This window comes from Eubalaena glacialis, chromosome 4 (assembly GCF_028564815.1).
Source record: "Eubalaena glacialis isolate mEubGla1 chromosome 4, mEubGla1.1.hap2.+ XY, whole genome shotgun sequence".
NCBI lineage: Eukaryota > Metazoa > Chordata > Mammalia > Artiodactyla > Balaenidae > Eubalaena > Eubalaena glacialis.
This window is the reverse complement of record NC_083719.1, coordinates 112,457,817-112,475,536: the sequence shown is the minus strand read 5'-3', so window position 1 is coordinate 112,475,536 and position 17,720 is coordinate 112,457,817. Positions and strand designations below refer to the sequence as shown.

At 56.1% G+C, this 17,720-nt stretch overlaps 1 protein-coding gene across 4 annotated transcripts in view; it reads right to left on the bottom strand.

Moving 5' to 3' along the window:
- Positions 1-17,720, bottom strand: part of TCF7 (transcription factor 7) — a 31,244-nt gene that overhangs the window by 3,432 nt on the left and 10,092 nt on the right. For 2 of the 4 annotated variants that reach the window (XM_061188174.1, XM_061188175.1), the window contains exons 4-9: positions 4,963-5,074; positions 4,017-4,107; positions 2,325-2,417; positions 941-1,060; positions 356-518; positions 137-244 (exon numbers count right to left, since the gene is read on the bottom strand). In XM_061188174.1, coding sequence (XP_061044157.1) covers positions 137-244; positions 356-518; positions 941-1,060; positions 2,325-2,417; positions 4,017-4,107; positions 4,963-5,074 — 687 coding nt within the window. The remainder of the gene's footprint in view (positions 1-136; positions 245-355; positions 519-940; positions 1,061-2,324; positions 2,418-4,016; positions 4,108-4,962; positions 5,075-17,720) is intronic. The other 2 variants (XM_061188172.1, XM_061188173.1) reach the window with 1 other exon arrangement.

Genomic DNA, 17,720 nt, shown 5'->3' with positions numbered 1-17,720 from the left:
GCCATGGGAGGCCTTGGACCCTCTATTCTACCACCTCCCCTCCTCCTCTGTGCCTTCAGGACAGTAGTCCCGACTTCCCTGGTGAGACTGTGGCCTGGCATCTTGAAGGTTCCCCTACTGTGTGTTGGCCACTCACGTAGTTGTCCCGCGCCGACCAGCCTGGGTAGAGCTGCATGTGCAGCTGCCTCTCCTTGCGGGCCAGCTCATAATACTTGGCCTGCTCTTCCCGGGACAGTGCGTGCCACTGCAGTGGGGAAGGGGGGCAGATGGAGGTGCGTCAGGGAGTCAGCAGGCTGCACCGGGGTGAAGGTAGTCAGGGCCGGCCCCTACCAGCCCACCTGCCCCGTGGCCTCACCCTCCGGCCCAGGATCTGGTTGATGGCAGCGCTCTCCTTGAGTGTGCATTCTGCAATGACCTTTGCTCTCATCTCCTTCATGTACAGCATGAAGGCGTTCAGAGGCTTCTTGATGGTTGGCTTCTTGGCTTCCTTCTCTGCCTTGGATTCTGCCTGCGTCTTCCTGAAGGACACGTGAACAGATCACTCAGGGGCCCCCACGGTGTCCTGATGCTACCACTCTCCTCTAGTGTGTCCAGTGTATGTGTAAGTGCCTGGATACTAGGGTTTTGTAAATGGGATCTTTTTTTAGCTGCCCCAAAGTAGGTGAGCAGAGCTAAGTAACTGTTCCTTATAGGAATTCTGCAGCTAAATAAGGAAAGCCCCTCCCCTCTTGGCTCAAACTAAATCCACCCACTCCCCTCCTGCTTCTGAGGATCAAAAAACTGGTCAGTGGCAATTGCCACAAGACAGCTTGGCCAGAGGCCTCCTGGCAGTCCCTGGAGCTTCCAGGCAGCAGGCCTGGGCCTGGTGGGAGGAATGTGTATCTTGAGGTCTGCTTACCTGTCCCACCCCCCCCTCCCCATTGAGTGTCTTTTCACTCACAGGCTGCGGTCATAGGGCTGCAGCTCCTGCTTCCCTGAAGGGGGCACAATGGCTGGGTGGGGGATGGCTGCGGGGTGACCAGGTACACCGGAACCTAGCATCAGGGGTGGATGGGTGAACCTAAAGGCAGAAGAAGAGTTAACACTGAGCCAGATATGTATGGGCCAGATCTTTGGACACAGAGAGGCCCCTGCACAGTACAAGAGGGTGAACAGATACCCACCTCCACTGGCCTGCATACAAGTACACAGAAATATATACAAATACCTGCTCCCAACACACTGCACAGACACGATGCAAAAATCTACATGTATGTCAAATTCAGGTGGTTACTAAAGTCCTGAATAGCTTTTGAATCTATTCCCTTCTCACCTCCTGCCCTCACCAGCTCAGCCTCAGCCTGTGGCTGCCCTTACTTTCCTCCTTGACCCTTCCAGGCTTCTCTCTATATAACAGCCAGAGTGACCTTTTAAAAACACCTGAATGCTCTTGGCCACTTCTGTTGAAATTCCCCCACTGCCCACAGAATAAAACCCAGGCCCCTCCCTAGGGCTTGCACAGCCCTGTATGGCCATCTCTGCTGACATTTCTAGCCCCATTCCCCACCCCCCCACCCCATGTCCCATCACTTCCCACCCCCAGCCATCTCCAGCTACTGATGTTCCCTTTGTTCCCCTCACTCAAGAGATGTTATCCTCTTCATGAAGCCTTCCCTGACCCATCAGACATGGCTGGGGTCTCCTCGGGGCTTCCCCATCACCCAGATAGCCCATTCAACTGCTGCTGCTGTGTCTATACCTCCCACCCTGGGCTGTGGGCTCCAGTAGGGCTAGAAATGTCTGTTGAATTCCTTGTTCCATACCTGCACACAAGCCTGTCACTGAGGGAGTGAGCCAAGTGAAAGGACACACATACACACATAGCTCCCACTTTACTTTCTTGATGTTCTATGGATACCAATCTGTCCCTTACTGCTTGCACAGGTATGGAATAACTGAGCAGGTGGCCCCTAAGGGCCAGAGGTTGGAGACACATGTAAAAGGTGCTGCCTCAGTTTGGGCAGAGCTCGGGGGATGCTGTCCTGACTCACCCTTTGCTCAGCAGGATGCACAACAGAGGTGAGTGCACACACACCTGCACACGTGTACATGCACTGTCTCAGGCTGCTCTGTCGTGCTCTGCACAGTATGGCCTGGGCTTAGGCCTCTTGCACTCCCACTGGCTTCATTCTCAGGTATAGGGCAGCGTGGGGCTGGAGAATGACAGACGGACGGATGGACAGACGACTGACACAGGGCAAGCACTGGCCTGGGCATGGCCTCTTGTGGGCACTGAAGCCTGGGCAACAGGAAGCAGGAGCCTAGCTGCAGGGTAGGGGACTCACCTGGGGTAGGGGGCGCCAGGGGCTGCGGTGGGGGCAGGGAAGTGCTGTCTATATCCGCAGGAAGGGGACAGGGGGTAGAGAGGAGGGCTGGGCCTGTGGTTGGGAGAGATAGCTGTTAGCAGTCTGGCTACTTGCCAAATGTGGGGAAGGACTTCCCCACCTTGCTCGGGCCTGACCCCTAGTGTAATAAGGCAAATTGGCTTCTGCTTGGACCACTCTAGTGTATGTTTTAAACACCTGCCACCAGAGGGCAACCTTTCCCTCTACAGCAGCGGTCCCCAACCTTTTTGGCACCAGGGACCGGTTTTGTGGAAGACAGTTTTTCCACGGACTGGGGCTCGCCCTGCCGCTCACCTCCTGCTGTGCGGCCTGGTTCCTAACCCCTGCTCTACAGGCTTACCTTCCCTCTATTCGTGTATAAGGGGTAGAAATGGCAGCATTCTCCTGGGACCCAGGTTAGTAGGTCCCTCCAGCCTCACCTCCTGAAATTTGGGCTTGATACCTGCATACCTGCCCTAAGGCCTTTGCACTCACTGTTGACACTGTTAGGATTGTTCTTCTGTCCCACTTTGCTTCAAACTCCTGGTCATCTGTCAAGGTCTTGCTTGGCCAAAACACCCTTTCTCCTGAAAGCCCTTGAGATCCCCAGCTGGATGAGGTGTCCCTCCAGGCTTCTACAGTCCTCAAAGCACTGCTAACAGTGCTCTGTAATTGGCCTCTTGCCTGACTTGTGCACTAGGTGGACTGAGTTCTGAGAGGGCGGGGACCTGAGGATCAACCAGCTTCAGCAGTGCTTCTCTGGTTCCCAGAACCTGCCCGGTGCACTTAAGTCCTGGGGGGACTCGTAAGGGTAGTCCTGATTTGTATTCAAGGTGGAGCTTTATCCAGAGACAATCTGGACATGGAAGAGTGAGCTGAACGTGGATAAAGGGCAAGTAGAAAGGGGCAGGCGGGCCCCAGGTTGGGCTTCTGGCCTGCTCTGCCTTCCTGGGAAGCCAAGCTTTCCTGCCTTTGGGTAATTGTCCCAACCTAGAGAGGCTAGAGACCTGCCTAGGTCAAACTGCGCATGATGAACAAAGGGTCACGTACTCTGCCAAGGCCCAGCTCCAGCTGAAGACGGGCCCTTTGGCTCACAGTTGGGCCTACCGAATGGGATCCAGGCTGTCTTTCCCTGGCCCAGCCTTAGTAGACTCTCCAAGCAGAATGCCAGGGGCTTGCACTGAAGCAGGCACCATAGGGGCAAGAAGGACCCTGCCCTTCAAACAGCTCAGCCAAGGAGGGGACCAGCCAGCAGTAGACACTGAGGCAAGTGGGAAGTATCCCTCTGTCCACCAGGCCACTGCGAAGCAACAGCCTCTCTTGTGGCCATGCACGCTGCCACCTCCCTGGTCAGGCCTACTTTTTCTTCCTCACATACTCATATGGCCCTGAACAGCCCAGGGTTCCCCCACTCAAGTCTTAGACGTTACGGCAGAGTGTGATAGGGCTAGGACCAGGAGCTAGGTCTCCTGCCTTCCCAAAGGGAATATGTCTAGCTAGCTGAGGCATGCATAGAGCTGCTGGCCAGCCCCTGGTACCTGTACAGAGCTGGCAGCAGGGTGCTCAGCACAGAAGGATGGAGGAGGAAAATGGAAGGGCAGGTATGGGTCCAACCAGCGCAAGGTGCCCCTTTCCCACTCGGCCCTCACTCACCAGCTCACAGTGTGCGGGAGCTGTCCCATGCTGCCTGAGGTCAGAGAGTAGAAGCCAGAGAGGTCAGGGGTCTGCAGAGGCCTGTGAACTCCTGCAGTGGAGAGGGGCCGAGTAAGTGAGCCAGCCTGACCTGGAGGCCACTTCAGCTAGTTACTGCATCCTGGAGCCTCCTGTGGGGCCCTCCTAGGATCCCATCTCCGTGTGCTAGAGGGAGGACCAGACATACTGGTTTGTTCAGGACTATCCCAGTGTGATAATAGTGCCCCATTTACAGGCTAGGGGAATCAAGGGCAGAGGGTTTGGGTGACTTGCCTACGGACAGTGGCTGGACAGTGGCAGAGTTGGAGTCATTCAGGAGTGGGAGGCCAGACGTTGCCACACGCTGGTCCAGTGCTGGTCTGCAACTGGGGCCTCTCTGCTGGGGGCTCTAGCCTGGCTTTCCGGGCAGGAGGCAGACCCCCTGGCCTGGGAAGCCAGGGCTCCACCCATCCCCCCGTGCCCCCTCCTCCCCAGGGTTGAGTCAGCAGGTTTCCCACAGCCGACAATGGCTGATTTCAGAATGACTTTGCCCGAGGCTGAGGTGAATCAGCCATCACAACCACCACTTTCCATTTTCTCACTGGGGGAGGGAAAGACTACAAGTTTTATATTTTTCAGCTTTACACAGAGGCCTACTCCCATACTGGTATTGGGTAGTCACGCAGGATTTAGGCTCCTAACTCAACCTGAAGCCTTCAGATTTTGACCAGGTACCACCTTCCCCAACTCTTTGGTGCCCTCAGGCTCCTCAATCTTTTGGGCATGTTCGAGGGGCCCTGAGTTTGCACAGCCCCAGGTTCTCCATTTACAAAAAGGGTCTAGCCACCTGGTCTCAGAAGGCAGGGACTCGATCTCCCCACTCCCCGGCTCTGGGTCTTGTTGGGCCCTTCCCATCCAGGATCCATACCTTGCTTCTGGCTGATGTCGGCTGGAGCAGGTGTGGGGTGTGGGCTGCTGAAATGGTCATAGAGAGGAGAGAGTTGGGGGACGCCGTGGGAAGGCTGACTGGCCTTGTTGTGCTGAAAAACGAGGAGGGTGGGTGAATGTGGGGGACCTGAGGGAGGAAGGCACGGGACTGGGGTGCACATACAGGAAGAGCCCCAATTAGCTGTTTGGCGGCAGCCCAACCACCAAGGGAAAGTGGAGGTGATCAAAACCACAGGCTTCACTGGACAGGACCCCACTCAGGCCACCTGGTGCCCAGAGGCCCTGCCCCCCGCCCAACTTTGCCCAAGCAGTCCAGTCTCCTGGAGAGCCTCTCAGTCTTTCTTGGCCCTCAGTTCTAGGAGGCCTTTCGCCTGCCCAGGAAATTCTTCCTGCCTCCTGGTTTCAGAGATCCCCCAGTTTCTCTGAGGCCCTATGGCTTGTCTGGTGAGCTGCTCACAAGCCTCCAGCCCTAAGACAGCCTGGAGCTTGCTTTCCCCCTCCTCTAGCCCCCAGACTGAGGGGCTTGAGTCTGACCCTCTGGACCCACCTCAGGCTTAAGAGGATTTGTTGACATAGGGAAGGGGCCCCCTCAGCTCTCTAACTCAGGGGAGGTGGGGCAAGGTGGTGCCAGCTGTGGCCAGGCTCCCCCCAGGGCCAACCCACCCAGCCTCCACACTTCCTGTTTCCTCAGCACCGCAGGACTCTTACTTTTCACGCTAGTCACATGGATTTGTCATGAGTTGACTCATATTCAGACTGGGACGGGGGCTCCCCTGAGACCCAACCACAGGGAGTTTGCGGCTCAGGGCCAAGGCCTAGCTCTGCATATCCTCGGTGCACACCTTTGCAGGCCAGGGCCCTGGAGACATCATCTAAAACTGAAGGTCAGCTTCCACTTGGAAAAGTCCACCTGTGGGGATGCTGCTGGCTGGGAGCACAGATGAGTGACTTCTAACCCATGACACAGAAGAAATGGGACATCTTTGGACCAAGACAGTCATGAGAGATGGTAGTCTGGGCTCCTTCCCACCCTGTAGGTGTAATTTCTCACGGGCTGAATTTAGCCAGACTCCTTAACATCTCTGGGCTTCCTCTCCTGTGTAATGGATGGGGTTCATGATCCCTTCATCACCACCAGGTTTGGGGAAGGTGAGGGTAGCTCTTGGTGAGGAGGCCTGGCACCGGTCCTTCGGCACTGGCTGTTGGGGGTCCAGAGTGAGGCTAGAGGGAAGGGCAGGTATGAGCCACACTGTAGCCATGGCATGAGGCTCCCGGGTGGGCACAGGATCCCACACCTCCCAGCAACAGCCCTGGCCACCACCTTTCCCACATTCCTGCCTCCAGGGGAGCTTCAGGCTGGGCTACAAGCTGTACCCTTCCCCTCAGGGCTTGGTAAATTGCTGACACTGCCGTCCCCTGCTCATCCATCTGCCCACCAGGAGGAGTCTTAGATACCAGGGCTGATCAGCCTGCCTTCTGTCCTCAGGCAGACAGGAGTTAATGCTCTAATAGTGGTGGCTCCTTTTTTGCGGCTGGCATGGATTTGGCATCACAGCCACTTCCTGAGGCCGATGCCTCACCTCGGACCAGAGGCCTCTCCTGGCCTCCTGGGGCAGCGCAGGAGAGCTTCCAAGGACTCGCCACTGTGAGCTTGAGGAAGAGTCTGCCGACCACATTCAGTTCCTGGATCTAATTTACTACAATACCTGAGCACCTGTTACCTTGTCTCAAATGGCTCTTGTGAGGATAAAGCCAGGAGCTCAAGTAGTCAGGTGTCAGGTAATGAGGAAGGGACATGTAAGAAGCCCCTCATTCACCCTGAAGAGTGAGGAGGAAACATTACTTAGAGTGCTTCCCTAGCCCCCTGGTGCCAGGCCTCACATGGGCCAGACACTTTGGTCTTATTATGCCAAAGGAGGTCTGCCTGGAGATGGCAGACACACCTGGCAGCATCACTTGGGGAGAGTGAAGGCAGGGCCATGCTGTTCAAGGCTTTGGTTGCTGTGACCTTCCTGTTGCTGTGTGAAGGCTGGGCTTCCTGAGCAAGCTGGGGGAAGCTCCTGCCATTCCCAGGCCTTCTTTTATCCCCAGCACGGACCCAGACACACCTGTGACAGGTTGGGATTGTGTGGGGGAATGGAAGGTGGAAAACAGGATCCTCAGGCCTGCAGGTGACCGGCAAGAGAGAGAGGAGTAGACTGGGACAGTAGGTGTGGGGTATGGGGTGTGGGGGAATGTGACCCCTTCATGTACTGAGTACTTGCCACATGCCAGGCACTGTGCCCAGCACTTTGCAAGCCCAGTCTTATTCCCACCAGGGTACCAGCAAGTTGCTATTTCTCCCATCTGTAAGTCCTCCAGCTGCCACCTCAGCAGAGCTGTCCCCATTTGCTGCCTCTAGTCCTCAGCTCTCATTATCCCTTCATCCAGGCCAGTCTCTTGCCCCATCACTTCCCTAGGTGACTCGTCAAGGTCCCCAGTGACTTCCATGTTGCTGAACTCAGCGGTCAATTCTCAGTCTGCATTTTACCTGACTTCTCAGCACATTGAACACAACTGATTTCTCCCTCCTCCTTGCGGTAGTTTCTTCACTTGGATTCCAGAATGCCACACTTCCCTGATTTTCCTCTAACCTCAGAGACCACTCCTTCTCGGCCGTGTTTCTGGCTCTTCATCTTCTTCCTGACCTGACCCAAGCTTGGCCCTCAGTTCTCTATCAATCCTCACCTCCCAGGGTGCTCTCATCCAGGCTTACGGCTTTAAACGTCTTCATCTGATGACTCCACGTCTGTATCTCCAGCCCCCACTTCTCCTAGGAACGCCACTCTCCAAATGCTCCCCAAATTCAACATGTCCAAAGTAGAACCTTTGACTTCCTGCCCCAAACATTCCTCTCCATCTTCCTCAGTTAATGGTAACTCCCTCCTTCCAGTTGCTGAGACCAAACAGCTTGGAGTCACTTTTGACGCTTCTCTTTCTCACACTCCACCTCCAATTTGTCAGCAAATCCTAATGGCTCTACTTTCAAAATATAACAGAATCCAACCACTTCTTTCTTTCTCCCTTTCCCCACCCAGTCCAAGCCACAGTCACTTCTCACCTGGCGACTGCAGCAGCCTCCTGCTTCCTCAGTCCTCCATCCAGCAGCCATATAAATCAGATCACGTCGCTCCTCAGCCCAGGCCTATGAAGCTCCAGGATCAGGCCCCCAACTACCTCTCTAACCCCATTACCTTCCTCTCTCCTTGCTCGCTATGCCCAGCACTTCTCATGGTTGTTTCAGCCTCTTCCACCAGTGGTCATTTTTAACTGTGCCAGGATGGGAAGTGGGTTGGGAAGTACAGCTCTAAGCTTGCTGACCTTTTCATTGACCTTTCCTCAATAGGATCCTGGGCCAGTATGCCCCTTGTAAAATGAGCATGATCATATCAACCCTGCCTACCTCATTGGTCATGGATGCAAAAAACCCTGCTTTATCCTAGAATTTCTGGGAGCAGGAGCCAAGGGCTTATGAAGGTGGAAAGCTTTCTGGAAGCCTCGGGGGCCTTTTTACCCGGATAAGTTCCTAGGACAGGGATTAGCCAGATCCCAGGCCTTGTAGCACACAGGGAGATTAGCCTCAGGGCCCACTCCCTCAGGAACCTGGGACCCTGGTGGAAGGCATTCCACTATTCGCCGTCTAAGGGCACAAATGCCTGGAGCCCTGGTGCAATGAACATCCTCCACAGGGCCCTGCAGACCACGGAGCTTTCAAGTCTAAACTTCTGCTTCAGAGAAGGCCCTGCCATCCAGCCTTGGCTCTGGCTTTTCAGCCCTCAGAGTTATAAGCCTGGCTGGTGGAATAGGCAGCTCTGACCCTGGGAAATCTTAGGAGCAGAGCCTGGGGTCCAAGGTGCCAGCTCTAGGAAGACAGTCCTGGAGTCCCACTCTGCCCAGGGCAGGGAGAGGGTGGCTCCACAGCAGGTTTCACAGCACACCACCTTCCCTGGGGAAGGCTCGTTTGGGTCAGGAAGCCCTGTCACCTGAGGGACAGCTAGAGCTGACCCTCCTTGGCCAGGCTGGTTAAGCTCCATGTTGTAACATAGCTCATTCTAGGTCTAGGAAACCTCAGAATCCAGCTCAGCCTATAGCCTCTGGCCTGGTATGTACGTGTGTGACAGGAGCAGGTGGATAGAGGGCTCATCCTGTCCCCCAGCCTTCCCCGGGAACTGGGGAAAAGCCTCATTAAACGGGAGTCTGTAGCCAGACCACAGGAGAGGTGCCAGGTGGGCGGAGGTGGGGCTGAGAACCTGCTGGCAGGTGGAGGCCCTGAGGTGCCAGGGCTCCAGGGCAGAGCACCGACGGCCTGGCCAGTCCTTCCCACATTCATGCAGGCTGCCTCTCAGCCTCACTCCCCAGCCCCCCGCATGCCCGGTGGTGGCAGCCAGGGGGAACTGTCTGGCACAGGACCTGGTGCCCCACGTCCCTCTCAGCCAATGGAACGTCCCGCTCCACGGCCTCAGCACAAGGCTGTCCCAGGGCTAGCCTGCCCAGCCAGCAGGGTGGAGTTGCCTGGGGCCCGGCCTGTGTCTGGGGAGCCGAGTGACTGGAGCGCCGCTCCTCTCCTCCCCTGATGGTGACTGTGTCCTGCCTCCGAGGGAAGGAGGCAGGCCTGGGTTGATCGTCCCCACCGGTCCCTGAGTATCTCGACGGCACAACCTCATCTCTTACCTCTGAGGGCAGAGTGCCAGGCATAGCGCTGGGCACTCAGTAAGCGCTCCCAGCATGGTGGGATGTATAAACAAATGAAAGACCTAACAGCAGACCATACTCCTTCATCAGCACACTCCAAGACCCCTCCAGACTGCAGCACTCCAGGACGAATCTAGACTCTGAGACCCTTGGACTGGGAACAGCCTTAGCAGGGGCGGTCCTTCCTGCCACGAGATTGCTCTTACTGTTCTTCCCCACGCCAATTCAAAACCTATCGTCCCAAAGGCGGTCCTCATCCTTCTGGGATCTTTTCGTTAGCCCATGGCTGGAAATTCCTCACTCTGGTGCCCCAGCATGCCCTCCTCTTGCTGAGCAGGCTGGAGCCAAGAAGGGGCCCTAGGGCAGGGCCAGGCAGGAGGAGGTGGAAATGAGGGACTCCTGAGGTCGGTCTCCTCTGCTCTGAAGTCGGGCTTGGGCCTGGCCGGGCTGCTCCCGCCTCCCTCTTCCCCACCCCCCAACTTCCTGCAGGCTCAGGTGAAAAATAAACACGGTTGGCATTTTCCCTGCAGACCGCAGAGGTCGGCTTACAGGCTGTGTGCACCCTGAGAGCCCTTGCCACCGCCAGCAGAGAAGCTCCCTCGCCTCTAACGGTTGACTCTGAAAACCCCCAAACGCTTAAGAAGCTGCACAACACTTTCTCAGTGAAGAAAGCTGCTGCTTCCTCTGGTCTCAAGCCTGGGGGGTGGAAGCGTGTGAGGCTGACAAGGCCCTCCCCAGAAGGCCTCCCCTTGGCAGGGACTGTGCCAGGAGAAGCACCACCCCCCAACACACACATACACACACTGCACCAGAATTCGCAGTTGATCACTCTCAGCAGACAGTCAGGATGTATTTACTAAGTTCCTACTATGTATCAGGCAAAAGAATGTTTCAGGCCAGGAGATCAGCATTTGCTAATGACAACTGATGGTTTATACCCTGTGCGAGGCATAATTCTGAGCACCTTATAGAGTTTAACTCACGTACTCCTAAAAACAAACCTAGGAAATAGGTACAATTATTATCCCCATTTAGCAAATGAGGAAACTGAGATGGAGACATTACATAGCTTGCCCAAGGTCACACAGCTTGTAAGTGGCAGAGCTGAGATTCCACCCACTGTACTGCAAAGGCCCTACGGTTATCAAGGATAGAACAAGGGGGAACAGGGGAAGGAGTCCCAGTCCTACACTCAGTCTCTCCCTTCTTCAGCCTAGTTGGTCAGAGTCACCTGAGCCAGTGCTCCCCTGACCCTAAAAATGCTCCAGTAAGTTCTGGGACCCCGGGATTGGGGTTCTAGCTACACCCCATGCCTGCCTGCCTGCTAGGGCTGTTGCCACCGGGAGCTTGCCTGATGGGAATAGTTGGGACGTGACCCCAGGTCCCCAGCCCACATCTCCCCAACTCACTATCGCACAGCCACACCCCAGCCATACCCAACCACGCAGGCCTGCCTCTGTCTTACCCTGGTGTCCAGCTCTTCTTCGCCTCTGCACCTTTACCCACCCCTTACGCCCTCCCCTCCCAGCTTTCCACACTTCCTCCTACTCTTTGCCATACTGATTCCTTCTCATCCTGACCTCAGTCTAAGGGCCACTTCCTTAGGACTATGACCTGGGTGGGGTTCCACCAGCCCAGCAGGCAGAGCTGCCCACTTGCTGCAGGGGTTGGCCTGGGGGTCCTGGAGGGCAGAATCGGCTTGTTAGTCATCTCTGCCTCTCCAGGGTCTGTACTTGGCATGTTCATTAAGACTTGCTGAATGAAGGCCTCTAGAATACCTGATGCCCCAGAACCCCTGCATGCCTACCCACTCATCCAACCGTGGACCTGACTTCAGTCTCTTGGCTCCTAGAAGGGGGAGGGGGGGTATTCCTGATGCCCGCTCTGGAGCTGCGGAATGGCCCTTGGGACGAGTCCACAGAAGGAGGGCAGATCCACACCTCGAGCTAGACAGAAAGGTGGGCTATTGATAGAGTTATTGTTCTCTCTGCCAAGTGCACAGATGTGAAACTGAGTATTGTAAATGCCACATGTGACAACTGATTTGAGGCAGGCATTATCCTTCCCGTTTTACTCATGAGGGAAGTGAGGCTCAGTGACGCTGAGGAAATTGCAAGTCAGTGCTGGGGACCCCTTTAAGGTCTCTCAGGGTCTTCAAGCAACACCAGACAGCCACATTCTCATCTCTCACCTCCTCTCCCTCTGTGCTCCAGCCACTTTGGCCTCAAGGGCCATGCTGTTGCCTCTGCCTGGAGAGCTCTCCCCCCACTTGTTGGGCTCTCAAAGTTGGGTCTCTAGCAGTACGTGTAGGTAGGGCCCAGTGTGAGCCAGTGTTTAGGGAGCGTGTGGCAGCACTGGACAAAGCACCCTGGCTGGGGCTGGGCATGGTCACAGCAGCACACAGGAGGCTGGGAGGAACTGGGGCCACTGCTGGGAGTCAGGGACATCCTGCCTGGCAACTGAGACCCTGTGCCTCCTTCTACCCCATCTCCTCCTTCCTGCAACACCTTGGGAGTCAGAATTCACCAGACAGTCAAAGCCAGGGCCACCACTAGTTCATATGGTGCCTTTGTGCTAATTAGAAGAAGTACCCCTTCCTCTGGAGAGACAGCCGGGCCCACACCAGGGCATGTGGCTTGGGGAGCATAGTGCAGGCTAGATTTCAGCTCCTTGGCCCAGATCCCCTGCATAACCCCACACAGTGGCCCTGCTCAAAAGGTCCTCTCCAGTTCTCAACTTCTCTTCCCTGCATTGCCAGAAACCAGGCCATGCTCCATCCAGGGTCTGCCGCTGAGCCTCTGCTCTGGCCTTGATCAGTTCCTCTGGACTCCTCTCCCAGCTCCAGGGCCCACTAGCGCCCACCACACACAGCTCCCCCAGACCTCTAGGTCTGGAGCTGGGGATCCACTGTCCAGCACCCACGGTGCTTAAGCACCAAGGAGTCTGGCCAGTTTCTGAGTGGGAAGCTGCCCCACGGCCTGGGACCATGAGAATGACCTTCCCAGAAGGAAGCAGGTCCTCCAAAGGGGACTCGCCTGCATAGCAGCCAGGCCTTGATGTGCGGGCTCTCGCAGACCCCACGTCTGCAGATATCCCCCGGCTGGGCTCATGCCCTTTTATCGCCAGTCCCCGCTCTGGGCCCTGCTGCCCAGGACATGGTGCTCTCCAGAGGACGGCCCTCAAGCACCCCGACCACAGCGTGCTGGACGCCTTGTGCTAGACGCCCACCGCAGAGCATGGAGCCGCGGCCGTGTGGCCAGCTGAGCTGGAGGGCTGGGGTATGGCTGGGCCACACCCTTGTGGACCAGGAGGCTTTAGTCCCGCCTGCCAGCACAGGACTGTGGCCAGGGATGCACAGAGCCCTCCCAGGTCCACGTGGCCAGTCCAGCAGCTGCCCGGCCTCGACATCAGATGGGGGTCCTGCCACAGCAGAGGCGAGGACTGGAGTCCCTGCCTACAGCCTTGGCAAACCACAGGCCTGCTCTAGACCCAGCCTGGCCCCGAGGCACCCCCGGAGCTAGCGGAACCTCACTGAGCTGAGTGGCCTGGCCCACAGCCTCCAGCGGTTTCTATGCATTCGTTTACTTTTGTTTTCCTTCTTCCTCTCTGAGGTAAACGCCCCTCAGGACAGGATGTTTTTAGAGGAAAATATAAGCTTCCGGGAGCTGCTGCAGCGGAGCTGCTAGTTGATGCTACCGACACACTGTCTGGGGACTCTGCAGCAGCCCGGGGGCTGGGCGTCCCCTGTCCAGGCAGTCGCCCTCCCAGCTCCTCCCAGCTCCTCCCAGCCCAGCCCTCGGGAGCCCATGTGCCTGAGGCAGAGGCCAGGGCACAACCTCGGCTCAGGCTGTCTTTGGCAGCAGGGAAAGCCAGGCTCTGGGAAGAAGGCATTTGAGGAGTTCAGAGATTTTGTTCCCCTGGGAGCAAAACCAAAAGGCTTTGTAGAAAAGGCATGAAGAAAGCAGCGGAGGTGCAGATTTAGAGACGGCAGCCCCCACTAGTGACAGCCTCCTGTGTGCCTAGCACCCTGCAGGGTCCGCCCCCCGCCCCCCGAATCCCACCAGTCTTCCCAACCACTTTGTGACATGTGTGTACAGATTGTGCGGATGAGGAAAGGGTAGCCGGGAGAGGTTAAACGACTTGCCCAAGGTCTCAGAGCAAGTAATGACAGATCGGGATTTGAATCCAGCCCTTTGCGGTTCCTGGCCAGAGATCTTTACCACTCAGTGAGAGGCCTCACAGGCCAGCTGGTAGCGCGCCAGCAATGGAGACCACACGTGTGAGGCGCGGGAGCCGAGTGGTTGCCAGGTTTCCCCCCCCCCCCCCCCGACACTGGGTCTCCTCACGAAGACCTCCACCCACCCGGGACCTGCTGGATTTTGCCAGCAACACCCTGCCCTCATAGGAGGTGATGTGGGTCCTCAGTCGTAAATGACTAAAGGAACCGTGAGAAGTCATTCTTCCCACCAGGTCTGGCCTCTTTTCCCAGTCCACGTTCATGCGGGGTGGGATGGCCACCCGCAGAAGAGTTAGTGTGCTGCCTAGGAGCGAGAGCCAGGACAGCCCCGCGCAGGGCCCAGAGACGCGGAGGCTGATGGGCAGTGACGGCTCAAAGGTGGGAGGCAGAGGAGACGTGGAGATCTCATCCCCAGCCTTGGCACTGCATTCCTGCCCCGATTAATTCCAGCCAGCTTCTGAGGAGCAAAGACAAGATGGGGGTCTCTGAGTTACCTGGTCTGTTCAGCTGCCCGTACCAGCCCCGGGAGGACAGTTCTGCCCTGGGGCCACAGTCAGGAAGCTCACTTGGGTCTAACCCTTGCAGCTACTGCCAGTTAAGGAAGGCCCTTGGGGCTCTGCCTGGACTTAGTCCGGTGGTTTATCCCAAGTGAACAAGGCAAAGAGTGGAAAGGAGTCGCTGGAGGCTTCAGGCCCCAGGATGCTCCCACCCAAGCCCCTCACGCCACGTGTAAGCAGACGGAGGAGGGCAGGGCTGCTTCAACTGCCACAGGGGCCCTCTTGGGGTGGAGCCCTCTAATGAGGTGGAGTTAGGGGGTTCCAAAAACCACAGCAAACAGCTTTTACAGATACACACCTGGGTCTAACACTATAAAAACACAGGGAGAGGGTGAAACACTAAATTCCCGGGGGAGGTGAGGAGTGGGGATGGATGGGATGGGGGAGCCAAGGGGACCAGCTGTAGCTATAAAACCCAATTTTTCAAAAATGAGTGGATAGATATGTTGTCTAAGAGGCAAGGTAGCAGGTGGTAAGGGCAGGGAACACAGAGGTAGATGCCTGAATTCACATCTCTCCTCCAGCACTTGCAAAGTGCGTCTCTCTGTGCTTCGGGTTCCCCATCTGTACAATATCCATATCTCATAGGGATTAAATGAAGTAATATTTGTGTCTGCTAATATTTTTTAAAATTAATGAAGAAGAAAACAAAAGACAAAGGCGAGCATGTTCCTAGACCAAGGCTTTTCAGGAAAGCCAGCCTTTGTGCCAGGCCAGGGCTACTGGCCCTCGATTTCCTTTGGTCTACTGCCAGATTGCTGTTGGGCCAGACTCCAGAGGTCCTGACTAGCCCAATGACCAGAGCCAGGGCAGGGGCAGGGGGAGGGGTGGGGGGTGGCATGGGAGGAGCAGAGGAGGGCAGTGGAAGAAGAAGAAACTCTCAAAATGCCGCAGCAGGGTTGGGAGGTGGATCTGGTTCCCAAAGGGGTTTGGGGAGGGGACACCCACGCGCAGGGATGCCCTCAGATTCCTCAGTCCACCCATTCCCATTGTCTCAGAGCCTAGGACACCCTCTAGCCCATCCCTGGACCACACAGAGGAGGGCACCTGGGCCAGAGAAGTCCAACAGTGAGCTCCAAGCTAAGCCAGGACCAGGGCCAAAGTTAGAAAGAAGGAATCAACCTACACATAGTTCTTAACTGTCCTTGCATCATGCATCAAACCTGATGTAATATTTTTTTTTAAAATTTAATTTAATTTTTGGCTGCGCTGTGAGGCTTGCGGGATCTTAGTTCCTTGACCAGGGATTCAACCCATGCCCTCGGCAGTGAAAGCGCGGAGTCCTAACCACTGGACCACCAGGGAATTCCCAAACCTGATGTCATTTTAAATGTCATTTATAAACACTTTTCCAGGTAATATTTATTCTGGAAGCCCTGAGGCCCTGCTTCTAACCAAGAAACAACCCTTTTGGCCCCTGATAGCATGTAGTCCAGCCCTGACCCAGGTCCGGAGCTCTGAGGTCACGCCCAGGAGGGGCAGTAAGGGCCAAGTCTTTCCTTGAGGCCAGAGGAATTCAGCTCATAAACTCAACAGGAGTGGGTTCAGCTTTGCAGCCTGCAATGCTCCCAACGAGCTCCACACAATCAAGACCAAAGGGACAGAGCAGAGCCTGGGCTTTGGGGTAAAACAGACCTGAGTCCAAGTCCTGACTCTGCCAGGTACTAGCAAGTTCTTAACCTCTCTGAGCCTCAGTTTCCCCACCTGTAAAATGAGAGCAATAATAGTATCTACTTTCTTGGTTTCTTGTAAGGATCTTGATATCAGGATTAAAAGTCCCCAGCACAGGTCTGGCACTTGGGAAGTTCTTGACACGTGCACTATTACTGTGGCTGTTGTTATTCTTGCAACTGTTTACGAGCACCTACTATGGGTCGTGCGCTATGCTGGCCACTAAGGTTCCAGCAGTGAAGAAGACAGATGTGGCCTTGGCCCTGTAGATCCTCTCTAGCCCTTTTGATTCCAACCACCATCCCTTAAACCCCACCTCAACACGGCCATCAACCCTTGTGGCCTCTGCAATCCCAGCTTCATCTGGCCCCACACCCTTTGGTCTATGTTCACCCCCCAGCCCCACCCATGGGGTTGCCCACCACAGCTGGGGGGCTCCCAGGCTGCAGCCTGCTTCAAAGCCTGTCGGCAAGCTCTGGGGCAGCTGCTGCAGCCCGGCGCACACTCGGGGCCGCCCCGCCTGGACCCTGGCTATAGCCGCAGAGACCTCACTGCCGCTGCTGCAGAGTTCTCTCCACAGGCTGCTTCTCAGCGTCCCTAAGCGCCCACCCACCCCCTGCCTGCCTGGCCACCGGGCCAGCCACAGAGCCATCTGATTTGAATGAAACTTCAAACTTAATGACTTTCATGCTGGTTATTTAAAACGCAATGTAATTTTCTTAAACACCCTATTATTTCCTTTGATAGCTACAAAGCTTCCCCCAATCCCATAAGCATGTTTATTTTTAGGGAAAAGAGTGGTTTTGCAGTTGGTCATAGAGACTATAGGGAAAAGGAGCCTGCAGAAAGTAGGACAAAGAGTCAACCATAGCAGCCTGGAGACCCACAGCTGCCTTGCCTTCGTGCTGGGGCAGACTCCACTGACACCATGGGGTCCAGGGCAGGACCCTGCCCTTCTCATACCAGCACATCCGCCAGCGGCCCTCCTGTCTACCATCTGACAGTGGCCGAGTTCCCCTTCCTGTGCTTCCCCTCTACAGGCCCCAGTGTCCTCATCTGTAAGATGGTTCCACTGGCTTCCCACAGACATGCCAGGCATATATGGTCTGGGGAAGGGGTCCTGGGGCCACCGACATGCCCTCAGCTGCCTCCTCTGGACATTCTGCCCTAGGTAAGGCCTTGAGGCCTACAGCTTTGACCAACTGGATGAGATCTGTGCCCAGATAAAGTGGCCTCCGGCAGTGGCTACCCACACTGGGAGGGTGGGTGGGTGGGTGTGGCCCTGCCAGTCGGGGCCCCCTGGCAAGGGAGGTGGCCTAGTGGTGGGTGTGCGTGCAGAGGTCAGCTGAGCCCCGCCAATGCGGGGTGTCCTCTGGGAATGGCTATTTTTAGATCCCAGGCTTTCATGTGGCCGAATGATGTGGTTTACAAAGCATTGGTAATGCGTTTCAGATGGCGGCCCAGCAGACCGGGAGGCTGGGCCTCCTGCCACCAGAGCCAGGTCAGAGTTAGTCAGAATACCCTCAACTGGACTCCTGTCAC